The 18,352-nt window shown below is 39.2% G+C and overlaps 1 protein-coding gene across 1 annotated transcript in view; it reads right to left on the reverse strand.

The window, feature by feature from the left end:
* The window catches only part of LOC139606626 (basement membrane-specific heparan sulfate proteoglycan core protein-like), a 372,062-nt gene that overhangs the window by 111,376 nt on the left and 242,334 nt on the right, over window positions 1-18,352 (reverse strand). Inside the window, exons 16-17 of the mRNA XM_071458887.1 lie at window positions 918-1,190; window positions 533-808 (exon numbers count right to left, since the gene is read on the reverse strand). Coding sequence (XP_071314988.1) covers window positions 533-808; window positions 918-1,190 — 549 coding nt within the window. The remainder of the gene's footprint in view (window positions 1-532; window positions 809-917; window positions 1,191-18,352) is intronic.

Genomic DNA, 18,352 nt, shown 5'->3' on the forward strand with positions numbered 1-18,352 from the left:
GCAAATTATTGTTTCCCTTAATAAAATGATTTGACATAATCATCCTTGAATTTCTACATGGTCAAGGTAGGATAAAACTTCAATGATCCTCAGCGGTGCAATTAGGTGTATATATTATATATAAATAAGATTGCGTATAATTTTGAATGAATTATTATTTTTTGTATAATATTGCAGTGCAGACAACTTTAAAATGTAAAAAGACATGACATTACACATGAGCTACAGTATTTGCTAATAATGACTCATCTTGTTGCGTGGTAAGATGTTTTTACACTGGGGAAGTTGTGTTATTAGACAAAATCAGTGAACTGTGGACTTCTTAATGGGGGTGGTTTAGCAGTCATTCTCTGTGGTTTCATCTCATCTATAGGAGGAAATCTCTATATTACACACCACAAGTTCTCTACAATAAAAATCACTGTCTCTGTTCTTCCCTGCAGATCTTCAGAGTGATATTTTTCCAGAGGCTGCAGTGACTACCACCGTTTGTCCCTCATGTAGATGAAAGCATAACAAATATATGACTTACGTGATACTGTTACTTTGAGGCCTTTACTCCACTCTGTCGAAGAATACGGGTCCCTTCTGTGTCTACCCCTACACATGTAGCCCTCACCGTGGGACTCAGAAGCACTGGTACTCCAGTTATCATCATTTGTCCGATGTGTGGTTGACCAGGATGTTCTCCATTCATACTCCCACTCAGCGTCTCCGCCTCCCTGGATCTCACACCTGACAGTGATCGTCTCACCACTGAAAATGTGAGGCCAGCTGGTCTGCAGAGTCACACTGACCTTATTGGAAACTGTTCACAGCAGAAATATAAAATCAACAAAGGAAACGACAGAGCTTTAAAGCAGTAATGAGGAATTCATGTCATTTTACTTTACTACAAATAAAACCATTAAACTCACAAGTTATCTGAATTGTGACCCCATCACTTGCATGAGTGTAGAAGACTGGATTTCCTCTCCCTCCTCTGCACCAGTAAGTGCCTCCTTGTGAGATACTCATCACTCTGTTTTCATCACCATCTCTCACAGGCAGAGTCTCATCAGAGCCTGGAGTTCGTCTGGACCAGTGATATGTCCAACCAGCAGAGCCGGCCACAGAGCAGGTCAGTGTAACACGGCCTCCTACTGGTATGTTTGTTGGGCCTGATAGCAGTGTGGCCTTAGGTGCTTCTCCTGTTGTAAGAAACATGTGAATGATTCAAATGGGAATGGCTTCAAAATGACATAAGATGAAATGTTCTCAGCACAATGTTACAGCAACCTTCAAGTCAGCTTCATTTTATTTATAGAGCCAAAATTACAAATAAAATGACACCCACTGTTGTTAGACCACTTCCACATCTGTCCTGATTTTGGTTTCCAAAGGAAAACACCTCCATAATTTTGTAGTGACGGACACAAATAAACACGTAAGACTCCTGATGTGGAGAGCTCTGTCGTGTTACTTCTACTTACTTTAGCCTTGTTTTATTCTATCTGTAATAATTTCAGGGTTTTCTAAAATGTTTAAAGTACATGATTACAAATACATTTAGATTTATACTGTTTATATCAACACAATTGGGGCAATCATATGAACAGGGCTCATAAATAAGTGCTAATATTCATGGTAAACTTTCTCATGGTGATAAAACGTCGACTTACCAGATACAGTCAAAGAGACGATGTTACTGGTTTTCACATCATATGAGAGCTTGTGGCGAAGAAGGCACTGGTATTCACCACTGTAGCCTGTCGAGAGACGTGGTAATGTGTAGAGTTTATAGACATTATATGGAACAAATGGCCATTTATCCTTGGTGAGTGCGTATTCCCAGTGAGTTTCTTCTCCTTCCTTCGTGTCACATATGAAGGTCACAGATTCTCCAGGAAAAAAAGTGGACTGGTCGGGCTGAAGGGTCAGCACAGCATCTATAACACAACACAAACATTCATACAACACTACACAGTAAGTAGCAGAAAATAGCAGCTATTCTACTCACAGTCTACTGTGATCTGAGTGGATACATAGATTGAAAAGATGAATTCATGACAAAAGAGAAGAAAAAGAAATAGAACACGTTTAAAGTAAAGCAGTGGGTGAATATTCATCTTAAGTGAAAACACTGATAAAGAAAAGTAATGAATACTGTGAAATTGTCACAGTCAATGGAGCCGACAAAGGAGAACCCAGAAGCACGACAAAGAGACAGACGAGTAGCAGGGGATGATCACTTTACTAGTACCAGAAAACAGGCAAAGTCAAAACCAGGAGATCAGATTTAGGCAAACAAATCCGACAGGGAGCAGGCAGGTAATCGTAATCCGAGAAAACAGGCAAAACTGGGTCAGAACAGGAAGGCAGTACTAAGAAAACGCTGGAAAGCTTGGCAACAAAGAACACAAGACAATCTGGCAGGGGACAAATGAAAATGGACTGGTATATATACACAGAGGGACTAATGAGCAAATGGACTGCAGGTGAGGAGGAGATGGGCGGGGAAAACCAGGTGAGGGAAATGAGTAGATTGTAAGGCCGGGACGGAAGGCAGGGTCTGAAATGACAGGAGAGTTAGTGACATGGAACCAAAATAAAAACAAACTAAAGAGTTAGTGTAGCTATGTTACAGAAATTACCTTCAGCGTGTCCATAGTAGGGGAGTGTCCACTGCACTAAAGGACATTATCAGAAAAACAGAAGTGATTAATGTACAATAACCATAACAAACAACTGGGGTTTCATCAATGGAAGCTATAGTTGGGTAATATTAATGTTGTAGCAAATCACTGCTAAAAAAAAAGAAACAACAAAGATCCTTCTTACAAAACAATCATGATGATACCAAGTCTGCTCTGTTCAAACTTCCAGGGAAACCTGTGGTCGTCCCTTCTTCTCACTTCACCACAACCTTTTCCTTGATCCGTGTCAATACTCACAGAGGAGCCCGAGCACACAGGGTGAGGTCTGTCCCATCCTCACATCCAGCGCTGTCACTCTGAGATTCTCCTCTGCTGCGTCAAGAGAGAGCTTGAAACGGCAGCAGGACTGAGGAGATACAGAAGTTACATTTCATCTAAATGTTGCTCCGGACGCTTCTTCCAACTTCTTCTTCTTCTTCTGAGTTAAACTTGTCTGTGCTTCCTTCCCTTTTACACAAAGCTGACACAACCAGACCAGATCTGAGCACAGTTATACTTTCACGTGTTCACACTTCTCCTGTTACTGTCACCTCACATTTGACCACCAGCAGCAGCTCGCAGCTTTCAACCCTCTCAAAACTGTGTATGGTCTGTCCACTAGTTTTATGAAGAAGCCCTGTTTATGTTTGATGTCTTGTCTTTTTAACTCTCAAATGTGCAAGAAGAAATGATAAGATGAAGATGTGATGGCTGGAATCATAGAACAGCAATTATGGAAATGGAAACATTTTGTGTGTATCTTGTACAGTAATACGCTTTTGATGAATCAAATTTTAACTGGATGGAGACAGGCATTTCCATTTCCTTCCTGTCGTACTGTACACTGCTGTGGCCTCGCAAAGTATTTGTAATGCTACTGTAAAATTAGAAAATGTATAAAATGAACATGTTCTTCTTGAATTTATAAATGTCCTCCCTATCTGCAGCACACAGGTTTAAAGGAAGAGATTATCAATGCAGTACAGCAAGTGTTGGTAATCCACAGTCCTCAGCCAACAGTGAAACCTTTACCTGAAAATAACTTCATTCTTTAGCTGAAATCATAAAGTTACATTTTCAGTTACTCCACCACAGACTCTCTCCACTTTACGGTGAAGTTCTGGTCACAACTGTGGTCACAACTTCACCTTCAGGAAGTGAATGTGTGAGAGAAACAGAAATAGTCTCATGCACAGCAGCGAGTGTGAGAAGAGCTGAAGTTAAATAACATCATAAGAATTGTTCATGAACTGTCCAGATGATGTGTTCAAACTGCACTGTCCAGTGCTGTGGTCGATATATATTTCATTTGAAATACACCTAAAAACCACCACAGGAACCTGTTTTAGCTTTTCAGAGCGACTGATGAAATAAACCCCGCAGGAGAAGTAAAATGTATTATTACTTGATACTTAAAGAGGGTGGGACCACCTTGCTGCTTTTCCTTTCTTCATTTCATGTCACATATTGCAAATTGTAACAACATTTCAGAAAAAATACTGAGAAAACTATTCAGTCATCTTGGTGTTATTTTATTGACAACAGCTGGATCACACTCAGATGATGTCAAACATACAGAACACTGCATCTCTGATGTCTGGACAGCAATGATACACATAGCAGCTGCTTAAATACTGCAAAAACTGAGTACACGTGAATGTATTGTTGTTTAAAACTTTGTCACTGCTTCTTCTTTGGCAGCAAGATGTGTCCGTGTCTTTATTGGTCTGAAAAAAAAGCTAAAAAACCCAGATGTAAATGAGCGATAAAGCATCATATCCTTTAGATAAAAGATCAAAATACATCTTGACTGTTTTCACAGCTACATTTTACAAGCATGGCACCATCATATGAAATTTGAGATTCCTTTGTTTTTGCTTCATGGTGGTACAACAAATGGGGAAAACTGTAAAAGAAACCATCTCATGTTGTTTTCCCGTTGTTTTATCAAGATCATTTGACAACTACACTAATGACAACACAAGCCAAAGATTTCATCTACTTATGTTTGTTTGCTGCTGAAATCTAACATCTACCATCTAGCACCATAAAAATAACTGTAAAGCTGCACAATAACCTGGGTACTGGAGCTGGAACATAATGCATCAAACTGTTAATTGTTGCTCTCTTTGTAACAGCCTGTATTCAAAGTATCCTACTAAAGTTTTACAAATAAATGACAAAATAACTGTAAAACAACATCATGCATAAATGTGAAATGTGGCTACACCTCAGTAGTCTTGTGCTTTGGGCTAAAACTGAACATTAAATCCATTCTTTTACATCATCGATCAACAAAGTAACGGTACAAAATCGAGAGCATGTCTGATCTTTGGAAAGCAGAGGTGCCCACAATGGTTTCAGAAAATGCTGTCAACCATGAATCAGTTTTGTTGATACAGCTCTCTTCACAGACCTGGAAGAAAACAGCAAGAAGAAAAAAGACAAGATGTAAAGCTGAGTTATAACTTATCAATCAACACAATATTCAAATGACTTGGCAGCATTTTTACCAAAAGCTGTTCCTGGGTTTTTCACTTCAGAATAAACTGAGTCATCAGTTGCTGCAGGAGCTGATTTTCCTATAAATGGAGAGATGATTAAATCAAGACAGTTGCCAAAGATACAGGCACTGAACTGAGGTGGATTGTCAGGGTTAATGTGTCCACTGAGTAAAATGACAGTATTCTGCCCCTAGTGCTCAAACTAGCTACATTACAGAGTATTAAAGCTTTTACAGACTTTACTGATATAATGTAAATGTAAGTAAACTGCTGTTCAGCATACATACAAAATGTCAAATAAGCTTACATGACTAAAAAATACAGTAATTACAAACAGCACCTACCTTACAAATACTGAACAAATAGCATTTCACTGTGTCCAAGACAATACTGCACTTAACTTACCTTTCTTCTTCTTGGCTTTTTCTTTGGTGTTGATGTTCACCTGGGCATACAAGGGACGATTGTCTGAAACAGAAGCCACATCTCTATAATACACAGCTGATGGATGAATGGATGGATTGTTTGGGAAAAGATTGTGAAAGATACATTTTAATTATCTCTGATTGCACCACCTCATGTTTGGAAGACAAAAAGGAGAAGGTGGAGGAGGAATTTCCACAAACAAGCTACAGTATTTCATAATCTGCAGCACCATGACCAGAGAGTAAAAATATAAGAGAAAAACTTATCAGTTTTATGTCATATCTGTGAGATGGAAAGATACTGGAAACTAATGACACACAACATACAACAACAATCACCTACTGTATATGAAACAATACAAACTATGAGCATGACTGTACCTGCAGGTCTTTTCTTTATGTCAGAGTAAGCAGAGGTCTCTGCTGGTTCACGATGTTTGTCTGTTAAAATAAATTTATAAAAGAGGAAAAAAAAAGATGTTTTTAGGCACTGCAGGTCAAAAACTTTTTTTATCTTTCACATTACAAATATTTGGAGTACTAACGCTTCTTTCCAATGTTTTTCAGTTCAATAGAAGAATATGTCACATCCTGAGGTTCACCTGCAGGTGAGATAAACATATTTTTGAGTTAGAGGGTTTCATATCAAACACTTGTAACCAGTCCCTGAAATCATCCTGCTGTTGCATTTGTAAGTGCTCCATGTTAATCAAAAGGTGCAAACTGTACCGTTTTCTGCATCTTCAGCATCAAGACTAATATCACCTACAGCAACAAAGCAAGCAAAGGTCAGATTAATCATTTTACTTCCATTACACTGAAAAAATATGATAACTTACTTAATCCTGTATTTTTATTTGTTAATTTTTTTTTTTTGGATGTGTGGATAAGTCACAACCACATCTACAAGATATTTTCATCACACAGACCCATAATGGTGTCATCATGTTTGTATTATTACAATAGAACAGAAGAACAATGATATTTGTGGATTCTGTCTGTCTCGTAGTTTAGCTTCAGTTCAGGTAGAATCAGTGTAAAATACTCTGAACTTTCGTGCATGTGATCAAAACACATTTCATTTTAGATGATTTTGTCGCATCTGTGTATGTGAATCATTAAAGAGTAAGTAAAGTACGATTCCACAAACCAGCCCAACGATCAGCCACACAGGAAATGAAGAGCTTTCATGTCTCGACACAGCTACTGTAACATTATTAAAGTGTTAAACTAGTCAGAAAATTGAAAAAATACAAAAACATCCAACATATACAGAACATACACATAAATATACACTATCAACACAGTTCACAAAAACAAAAAAGCCTAAAATATTTGAATCCCACTCACCTTTAACTGACATCCAACTCTGTGGTGACACTTCTCCTGAGGACTGACACTTGTAGAAACCTTCATCTGACTTTGACACTGCAGAGATATTCAGCTCCGTCCTGGTATCACTTTGGATCAGTTTGTCATTATGGTAGAAAAACACACTGGAAAGATTTTTTTCTGTCCTGAATCTGCAGCCAAGAGTAACAGACTCTCCCTCAGTCACAGGACGGACGGGGCTCACCAGGATAACACCATCATGATAATCATCTGTAAAACAGTCAGAATGTGAAGCTGCAGTCAGAGATCAGCTGCTGCAGACCTTTACAACCAGCTGACATGTAATGATGAGAATAGATTACACATCTGTTTTTATTCTGATGCAGTTCTGATTTATTTTACAGGATCATCATAAGACCTGACATTTGATCTCGTTCTCTTACAACCTGCTGGATGTGTCTCACAGATCACTGTTGCCAAATAAACAACAGCTTTTTACATTGATCTATAAATTACACAGTACTTGTTTTCTTCATCTCCCCTGTGAACATACAACAACGACACTAAACCAAACCCTCGTCATGATTCGGGGCAACATGTGACTGTTTCCTCTTTGGAAACAGAAAAAGAGAAAAGCTGAGACTGTGATGATGATGATGTGATGTTTAGTTGCTGCCACAGGTGAGAAGTCAATATAAAGTTCATTGACCATCAATAAACTAGATTTTTTGTACTTATCACGAAAATAACTGCATCTGTAAAAAGAGTCAAACTGTATTAAATCCCAACTTTTACAAGGGGAAGAGGAGAGATTTTTTATTTCTGATGCTTCATTACTGCCTCATTTGACCAGCACCCAACTTCATTTTATTACTTTGCAGAGGACTTGTGATGTTATTTGATGGCATTTTTTAATGTGATAATCAAGAGAAAAACAATTTACAGATACACTGACACTGACATTTCATTTTATTTAAATATGAAACTATTGATGTTAAATCTACAGAACATAGAGGAAGTTATTTTGTCTGTTTGGTCACAGACAGTTACTGAACAGACCATGTAGCAGAGTCATGGATCAAACTCTCAGAAAGTCTCTGTATATGTTAACAACTCAGTTCTAAGATATGATGAATTAAATCACATGAGACGTTGAAAATACTTCAAATACCAGAAAAAATGAAACACAAAGAAAATGTAATAAAACGTACCATGTAGAGTGATGTTGACTGTGTTGCTGAACTCTCCTGATCCAGACTCACACCAGTACACTGCATCACTACGCTGTGATGAGAACATGTCACATCTGGATCCAGTCATTCTCCTCCAGTCAGAACAGGACAGGGAGCCGCCCTCAGGAAACCTCCTCACTCTCCACTCAGTAGAGTTTCCCTCACAGCTCAGTGAGATATCCTCAGAGATGAAGTGCTGCACTCTGTCAGGACTCACTGTGAGAGACGCTGATGGATGAACATCTGGAAAACAACACATAGAAAAGAGTCAAACCAGACAGAGATATTAAAATGAAAGAGATCTCAGTGTAAATGTTCCTGTGTTGATCTTTGGTTTGTTGAGGATTAAAAACATCAGTAGCACCAACACTGGAACAAGACGCAGTGTTTTGGTGAAACTATGAGAGTTTGGAACAAACAGAGCAAATGGAGACACAGCAGAGAAATGAATTATACTGCTGATGGATGTTTTTCTACTGTCTACTTTTACCTTTCAAACACACAGAGGTGTTTATCTCATATTAAAAGATGCTTCTTGTCTCTGTACTAAAGTCTTTTCCTCTTGTTTGTCTTGTTTGAGTCGTCTCAGCTTCACAGCTGTTTGTTTATCTGGTCTGTGCACCTGTCTCACCACTGAGTGAAGACTGCAGCTATAGCTGTCCTGTCTATAAACAGGAAGTTTCCAAAATAAAAGTACCCATTGAGAAGAGTGGAGCTACACTTCAGTGAGAGGTGGAAACCTTGTATCTCCATGTTTGTTTGTTGGTTTTAATGCTTTCAGATTAACTGAAGAAGGATAACGGAAGGACAGAAGGAAACAAGTAGAGAAGGATACTCAACCCAGTTCACAGTCAATACATTTCTTCCACTGGGGACCATGAACGTAAAAATCAGTTTGTTTACCAACATTTGTTTTTAAGAAAAGTTGCTCACAGACAAAAACATGGATGAATTCAGGTCATGACTGAACATTTGCTTCTTGGCTTAAAAAAACCAAAGAAACAACAAACTCACCTCCAGACCAGACAAACTTTGGTTCACTGATCTCAGTGTAAAACACTGGGTCTCCTCTTCCAGCCTCACACACATATCCTGCTGTGTGTGTCTGACCATGGACGATGTAGGAATCCTGTTCAGTCCCATTGCTGCTACCAGGGAGCAGCTCATAGCTGTAGGAGGTGTGTGATACATCAGGAACAGCCTTATACCAGGAGAACCTCCATCCTGCAGATGGATGTTCAACCTCACACTTCAGAGTCACTGAGGCTCCAGGACTCAGCCATGATGGAGACACAGTGAGGACAGGCCGGGGTTTATCTGTTGGAAAGTCATTTTCTCAGGATCAAAACATGTTATGACGTCTGGTCTCTGGACATGGAATCATTTTTCTCTCAGAACATTATCAACAAATACATAATATGAACAAACATTAAGATACAATCTGATGATATACTAACAAAAACATTTTAACTTGTTTATATTTTCAGTTTAAATGATAATGATCTGACTTACTGTCATACACTGTCAGGTTGACTGCAGCACTCCACTTTGTTGTATTATGTCGAGCACTTTTCATCCTGCCCCTACACCTGTACTCTCCACTGTGGGACAATGAAGCAGAACTAATCCTGTATTCATGTTGATTTGAAGGTTTCAATGAGCTGGTAGTTTCCCATTCATACGTCCACTCAGTGTCTCCTCCCTGGATCTCACAGCTGACACTGATCCTCTCTCCTCTGTAGATCTCAGTCCAGTCGGGCTGCAGAGTCACAACAGCCCTGTTTGGGCCTGTTCATGGTCAAGAATTTATAATAAGAACATAAAAACACCAAAAGGTTTAATTAACATCAGATATAATGTTTTTCCATCCATCTTAATGATGCATCATGAATATACAATAGATTTATTCTACATTGTGTGTTTATTTCCAAACTCACCAATGGTGTCAATCCTAACTTCCTGACTCTTCTCTGTGTAGTAAACTGGGTCTCCTCTTCCTCCTCTGCAGCTGTAGACTCCTCCCTCTGAGACACTGATTTGTCCAGTTGTGTGGAAATCAGCATCATGTGTGTTCAGAGGTTCAGAGAGTTTATTGTCTCTGTACCAGTCGTATTTCCAACCAGATGATGGGTCCACAGAGCAGGTCAGTGTCACTCTGCCCCCTGCTGGTATGACTGTGGTGTCTGCTCTCAGTGAGGCCCGGGGTTTATCTGCTGTTCAGTTTACAGAGAAAAACAAAACCAGTCAGTGGTTTAATAGGATTTGTTCCAGAAAAATATTTTCACTTTATTACCTTGTTTCATAAACTCTGATCAGACTGATTTTCTGTGAAACTAATTTAACCCAACTCACATCCAGCCCTTTGTCCACATTAAAGTCTTTGAACATTCACACATTTATTCTGCAAATTTTGCATCAAAATAAATCACAAAACGAGCCGGTGACACAGACATGTCACCTTCACTTTCATGGTGTGTATTTCCTATGGTTCATATAGAAACAGTTGTGGAGATGGAGATTGAAAAAAAATGTGCCCAACAGAAAAAGGACTGGAAACTGTAGCTTTTCCTTGTCCTTCATGTTACGTGACTCTGAACCAGTCAGGACAACTGGGTTGGAAATGAATATTTCAAAATTTTCCAACTCTTCATCATAATATATGAAACAGAAACTGACACAAACTAACACAAGCCTCCATCCACCATTTTATTAAACTCTGTGGTCTGTGCTGCAGATCACAGATAAAACCTTGAGAGGAATCTGAGAGGAAAAGTCAATAATCACCAAATGACTGAAACACTGTGAATGTAGCAGATCAGCCTCCAACAAAATGAAGACATATTGTAGCAGGTGTTAATGAGACCAAACTCTTTCCATGAAGTTTTCAAAACCTGAAACCTCTAGAGGTTAATGAAGAAAATAAATATATTAGATGATATATCTGTTGTAATATTTGTCAGAGGAAGCTGTGGACTCCTTAACAACCAAATATAGGTGAGGAGGCTGAGATTCAGCATTTTTACTACATTTTATTTTCCATGTGTTGGAACTGTATAGTACATAAGACGTTACTCTGATGTTCCAGAAAAAAAGCTCTTTTCCAGGTCTTTTGTGACTATACTAAAAAAAAAAATCAACTTTCTACTGAGTAGCTGGAGAGAGGTCAGATGTGTTTTTGTTGTTGTACTTAGATGGAACAGATTTTAAAGATTGTAAAACATAACATTTTTGTATGAATGAAAGACGTTCAACTCACGTGATAAAGTCAGTCTGATGACATCACTCCACTCTGTTGAGGAAAACAAGTCTTTTCTACCCCTACACCTGTAGCTTCCACTGTGAGACAGAGTAACACTGCTGATCCTGTATTCACTGTGTGATGGAGGTGTGTGTGAGCTGGGTGTTCTCCATTCATACGTCCACTCAGTGTCTCCACCTCCCTGGATCTCACATCTGACACTGATCTTCTCTCCTCTGTATATCAGAGGCCAGTTTGGTTGCAGGGTCACAGTGACCTTATTGGAAACTGTTCACATAAAAAATACACGCTTAGGCTGTTGATAGAAAAATAAATTCACATCTCATAATATTTGCTGATTTTTACAGATGAAAACATATCAAACAGTGTTTTTCAAAGAAAACAACTTAAAGCAACAAAATCATCAGCAAGAAAACAACAACTGTGCATTAAAAGCAGCACTTTCTAAAGAGCTCAAAGGACTTGGTTTTCATGTTTTTCAGTCTGTCAGATCCAACAGCCTGAGAGCAGCAGCTGAAACTCAGCATACAGACAGTGACAGCAGTTCTCCATCAGACTGGTGCTCTTTACACTGACACTGACACACAGCAAACACAACAGGCTGTTTGGCTTCACTTATTTTCTACAACAGTCTGATCGTTCTCTGTAAAGTAAGTTCAAGATGAATAAAGGTGAATGGCAGTGATTTTGTATCTAGAACATATAAGAGAACAGTTTCTCCTTTGTCACCTCTTTGTTTGACTTTAAAAGCGTCATCAGGAGCAGGTGGAGGTGTTAGAAAACAACAGAGAATAAATACCATCTGTTTGCTGAGCTGCATCAGATAACCTGATGTGTCACAGGTCAAAACTGTTTGTCAGACTGAACATCAACACACATCAAACTCCTCAACGTCATGGAAACAACTTCAGCTTCTGAGAAGATGTTCAATGACTGTTTAAGTAGGTTTGTAGTTGGATGTTTCAGTGTTTACTTTGGACAGTTATTTCTGGCTTTTTATTGATATTCTACTGCACAAATCAGTGTGTTTTCTCCATGAGTTGTCTGACTTAGCTTTTCTTTGCTAACACTCATATTTGCAGTGATGGACTGAAGGATGACAAAACATTTACAAACACAGTAACAAGCAGACAAACTCTTCTAGATGATATAAATACAGTGAGAGGCAGGAAGCTTCTTCCAGTCTCGTCTTGAATCTGAGCTCAACATGAAGAGGGATTAACGCTCTGTTCTCACCTTCATCACAACAGTAGGAGCTACTGACACATGATCATTGTGTTGGTTCTTTTTTGCTGTTGGTATCAAAACGTCTCTTTGTTACACTACTGATGAACAGAAGAACAGATTTAAAGAGTGAATGTTGTTTTACTCCACAACAAATAACTAAACTCACCAGTTTCCTCAACAGTGACTTTATTGCTTTCTTGTGTGAAGAGCTCTGGTTCTCCTCTCCCTCCTCTGCACGTGTAGATGCCTCCTTCTGAGCTGCTGACTGTGTGGTCTGATGCACCATGTTTTATTAAAACAACCTGAGAAAACTCAGAGGTTCGTCTGAACCAGGAGTATTTCCAGCCATAAGAGCCGTCCACAGAGCAGATCAGTGTCACTCTGCCCCCTGCTGGTATCACTGTCCTGTCTGCTGTCAGAGTGGCTGTGGGTTCACTTCCTGTTGAGATCAGAGCAAAAAACAAAGTAAATCAATAATTACAATGTGATTTTCTTCAGGAAAGTGATTTTGTTTAATTATATTACGTTCTTGAAAAGTAAAGAACTGTTAACATTACACAAAACTTTTACCAGAATTTATTCAAATGATCACACTGAACATCCACTTAGTCATTTAGATTTTACCAGCAAATGAAAGATAGTGACTGTGTTCCACTGAAAACACAGTTTATTACTGATCCAACTGGAGAGGACTGGATCAGTGATGAGATGATCAATGTTTAAACTTGTCCTGTTTAGATCAATGTAAACATGAAGAAACATGACATTTTCATAATGAATGAAAGAAAATCCAACTCACGTGATACAGTCAGTCTGATGATCTCACTCCACCCTGTGAAGGAATAACCACTTCTACCCCTACACCTGTAGTCTCCTGTGTCAGACTCAGTAACACTGCTGATCCTGTATTCACTGTGTGATGGAGGTTTTTTTGAGTTGGTTGTTGCCCATTCATACGTCCACTCAGTGTCTCCACCTCCCTGGATCTCACATCTGACAGTGATCTTCTCTCCTCTGTATATCAGAGGCCAGTTTGGTTGTAGAGTCACAGTGACCTTATTGGAAACTGTTGATAAAAACACACAGTAAGAAAACAACAAAGTTAAACAACTAAGTATAGGATAAAATCAAACACAGAGGTTTGTAGTAAGATTTCTACCGATAAAAATACAAAAATTATTCAACAACTACAACACAAACAGGTGAAAAACTAAAACATGAAAAAACATCAAGCAAAGTGTTTCTAAAACAAATTCAACCCAACAAAAGGATCAGATCAGAAAACAACTCTTTCATGAACAACAAAACTTTCTCAAGTTTATCAAAATGGATTCATGAAAGAGAAACTGAAAACATTTTATAAACACACACACACACACACACACACACACACACACACACAGACACACACCAGCTGGAGGAAACTCAGCTCAATCATGGGGCTGTGTTGTGTTCAAGAACCAAGGAAATTTCATGTTAACACAACATGCAGAGAGACTGACATGTTGTGTTTTTCCATCCTCAGGATTAAGAGCTGCTGCTCTATTTTCATTTATCCATTAAAATTCTCCTGTTTCCCTCTTGACACCAAATGACTCTTTTTTAAACTACTGACAACAGATTTGAACACAACAATGAATATTAAATGACTAAACTCACCAGTTTTCAGAATGAGGACTTCATTACTTTTCTCTGTGAGGATCACTGGGTCTCCTCTCCTTCCTCTGCAGAGGTACAGACCTCCCTCTGAGACAACCAGATCTCTGCCTGGTTCAACAGCTCTTACTGGATCAGGTAGTGAAGCGTGTGGGACACGTCTGAACCAGTCGTATCTCCAGTCATCAGAGTCGTCCACAGAGCAGGTCAGTGTCACGCTGCCCCCTGCTGGTATGGTTGTTGTTGAGGATGGTGTCACAGTGGCCTTGGGTTTATCAGCTGTTCAGATTGGACCAAAAGAAACAAATAAATAACTGGAATAAAAAATCTATTACCATCACATGAAAGTGACGAACAGCACATGACTCTCATTGGTTGATAACTGATTTAGGAAACACAGCAGTTACCATATCTAACTAACTAACTAGGTACTGTTCATGTTTCATTAGTGCAGAGATCAGTGGCCTGGTTCCCAGACAAGAAGAAGTGATACAGCTGCTGAGCTCCTGTTGCTGAGCTCAGCTCAGATTCACTGTGATTTGTTCTTCACTTCATGGAAGAAACCACATAGTTCTCTGTTCTTCCTGAGCATCTCTCTGTCAGTCATTACACTTCAACAGTCCACTGAATCATGGCTCCACTTCACTTACTCGCTCTCACTATAAAAACAACCACAGTTTGTTACTCAGCTGCTCATAAGAGACGTCATTATTGTTACAGGGAAAATGTTTCCTGTTTAATTCAAATCAATGAAAACATTAAAATGACACTTTCAGAATAAATGAAAATCCAACTTACGTGATACAGTCAGTCTGAAGACATCACTCCACCCTGTGAAGGAATAACCACTTCTACCCCTACACCTGTAGTCTCCTGTGTCAGACTCAGCAGCTCTGCTGATCCTGTATTCACTGTGTGATGGAGGTGTGTGTGAGCTGGTTGTTCTCCATTCATACGTCCACTCAGTGCCTCCACCTCCCTGGATCTCACATCTGACAGTGATCTTCTCTCCTCTGTATATCAGAGGCCAGTTTGGTTGTAGAGTCACAGTGACCTGATTGGAAACTGTTGACAAAAACACACAGTAAGAAAACAACTAAACGCATTAAATCCAGTGAAAAACAAAGGTGTTTATCACTTTTTCTACTGATAATTATTGAATGGTTTCATTCAAATGAAAACATTGTGAATCACATGTTAAGGCCGTCGCTGTCACCAGATCCCAACCAGGCTGAACAACTATTTTGAAAAGAGCATTTCTGTTGTGAACTTTTCACTTTCTAACTTGACTCTCTCCTGCAGGTGATGCCAAGAAGACACTGTGGCAGTCAGCACACATGCTAATAACCTAAGTTCAGTGAGATGATCTGTGCTGCTCACAGGACTGTTGGGACTGACTGTACCTGTGGTGGAGACTCATCAGTGCCCTCTGGTGGCTCACTGCCCTGCCCCATTAAAATCACCAGATGAACGCATGAAAACTAAACCCAGCTGTATGAAGCATGGACATCATTAGGGCTGACCCCCCCCCCCCCCCCCCAACAATAATTATAGCAATAATAATAATTTGGATTAAAAATAAAAAGTAAACAGTGCAGGCATACACTTAACGTAAAGAAGCAAGACTATGAGTTGAAATAAATAATAACACAAGTTGTCATTATTTGATTAAAATGGTCCTTGTGGTTGTTTCCCCTGCTGTACTAGGCAGACAGGCGGGCAGAGGGACCCAGGGGGAAGCTGCATGTCATCGCTTCTCTGTTAAGCAACGTTAACTTTCCATCAACAGTTGGCAGAGTTGTGAAGCAGAAGAAAGATTCAATCATACTTCATTTGTACTGTGTCAAATTTCACTTGGACCTTGAACTAAACTACCAGAGACTAAACTAATTAAGCAACGCACCACATCATTATGTTACCTTCTATTCAATGTATTGGTCGACTGTCTTCAGTCACATTTGGAAGATAAATGCTCCGCAACTAATCATAAATTCATTCATGAAGCCTATTGAGGTGTGAGGAAAAGTATTTGCTGCACACATTCCCACCTACAACCATGGGGGCTAAGCCCCCCCTGTCTTTCAATCCTAGTGACGTCCCTGGTATGAAGGGAACAGACTCTGGCCTGAGGGTCAGCACAACATTTGGTCTCCATACATGAAGAGCACAACATGCATACAGCACTACACAGAAAACACAAACACCAACATCAACTGCTCTGAAGAATACGCAATTTCACACTGTTAGACACTGATCTAGTCTAGTTTAATGATATCATTATATTATTAAAATAAAATGCTTCATACATGATAATATATCAGCACTAAGAGGATGTGATTAAACATGATATCGTTGATAATAAGTAGGAGACAGATATGAAAGACAATATTTTATAAGTGAGAAACAACAGGAAAGAAAAACAACTGGTTACCTTCAGTCTTTCCATAGAAGAGTGTGTTCAGCACTAAAATAAAGATTGAAACCTCATCAGACATGATCCATCTGACAAACAGTCAAAATCATGATAAACATTTAACAACCAGCTGGAGTTTCAACAGAGGCAGCTCCTGATTATCAACACATTTCTGACATGATATTCTGTAAATCGCTAACGAGGCAGGAAACACACAAAACTCTTTAAACTCAAATATATAAAATGATATATAACTGGTGGATTTGTGTATTTAGTCCACCACTCTGATCCAAGATCTGCCTCCAAAACTACCTTGATGATAAAATCATGACTCTGCCTCTGAAAGTCACAGAATTGGAAAATGACTGATGTACTCACAGAATAATGACAGTACACAGAGCAAAGTGTTCCCCATCTTCACATCCAGCTCTGACCCTGTCGCTCTGCTGCTGGGAAATGATTCCACTTCGTATTAATAACAACAGCACAAAGACAAAGAGAGAAGATCGATGCAAAAGACGAAGAAGAAGTTACGTTCCATACAAATATAATATGAGTTTTTTCTCAACTCCTCCCTCTGAGTTCGGCCTCTTTGTTCTTCCTTCCGTTTCACACAAAACTCAGATATGTCTTTGACCACAGGGCACTTTGACAGGTTTACACTTCCTGCCAATACTTAAATATAGTATATCCGTCTGTCTTTGTGCAAAGGTTTGTGTCTGGCCCATGAGGTGTATGTTGTGTGTATCTAGAGTATGTATATGTGTGACTGTAGTGTGTAGGAATGTGCAGTACGTCCTGTATGTGTGTGCTTCATACTCTCCACAGTGTAACTGATATAAAACGTGATCAAAACGTTTCTTATTTGCTGGAACTGTGTGATCTACCTGCTCATTTTATGATGAAGCTTTGAATTACAACTGTGCAGCAATAACAGTTGCAGAGATAATATTCACCCATCAGCCACAACATGAAAAAGACAGTTTGTTGTTGCACATCTTCAGAAACTGACAGCACAATGAGGAAAAACTGTCCAATAAACCAAACACTAAAATAAACCACTGCATCTGTTTCGCTCCTGTTGGTATTAAATGACTTGACAACTAGAGCCTAACAAGAATGAAGTCTTATCAGCTGGGGTGACAGACAAGTTCTTCCTCACACATGAAGATGTGTTGGCATAATAGGAAGAATGAGAGTCAGCAGCACATTCACACCACACATATTGTGTTTGTAAGTAGAAGAGAAGAAGTGTCATATACTATACAGGATGTGCACAGTGGTAGTAATTAAGTCAAGTGTAATGCACATCAACAGATAACAGCAATTTCTTTAATACAGTGACTGGTGGTGAGGTTAAGATGTGCACGTTCAGTATTTATCTCTCAGTCTGAAACATCATCAGAAGACAACAGGTTCAGTTAGAGCCAGAAAGTTGAGTTTGTTCCCACACTGTTCTTCATCTTGAACACTCCCTCTGGCCTCTGTGTGGTATATGTATAACCCACTATGTGTGAAACACGTCATCTGACTGACAGAACACATTAAACTAAAGACTATTTCCTCATTTTCAGTGCTGCAGCTCCAAATAAAACTGTTGGTCATTGTTTCCTGTGAAGAGATGGTGCA

The sequence above is a fragment of the Trachinotus anak genome, unplaced genomic scaffold (genome assembly GCF_046630095.1).
Source record: "Trachinotus anak isolate AG129_WGS33_773 ecotype Australia unplaced genomic scaffold, CSIRO_AGI_Tana_v1 ptg000023l, whole genome shotgun sequence".
Classification (NCBI taxonomy): domain Eukaryota; kingdom Metazoa; phylum Chordata; class Actinopteri; order Carangiformes; family Carangidae; genus Trachinotus; species Trachinotus anak.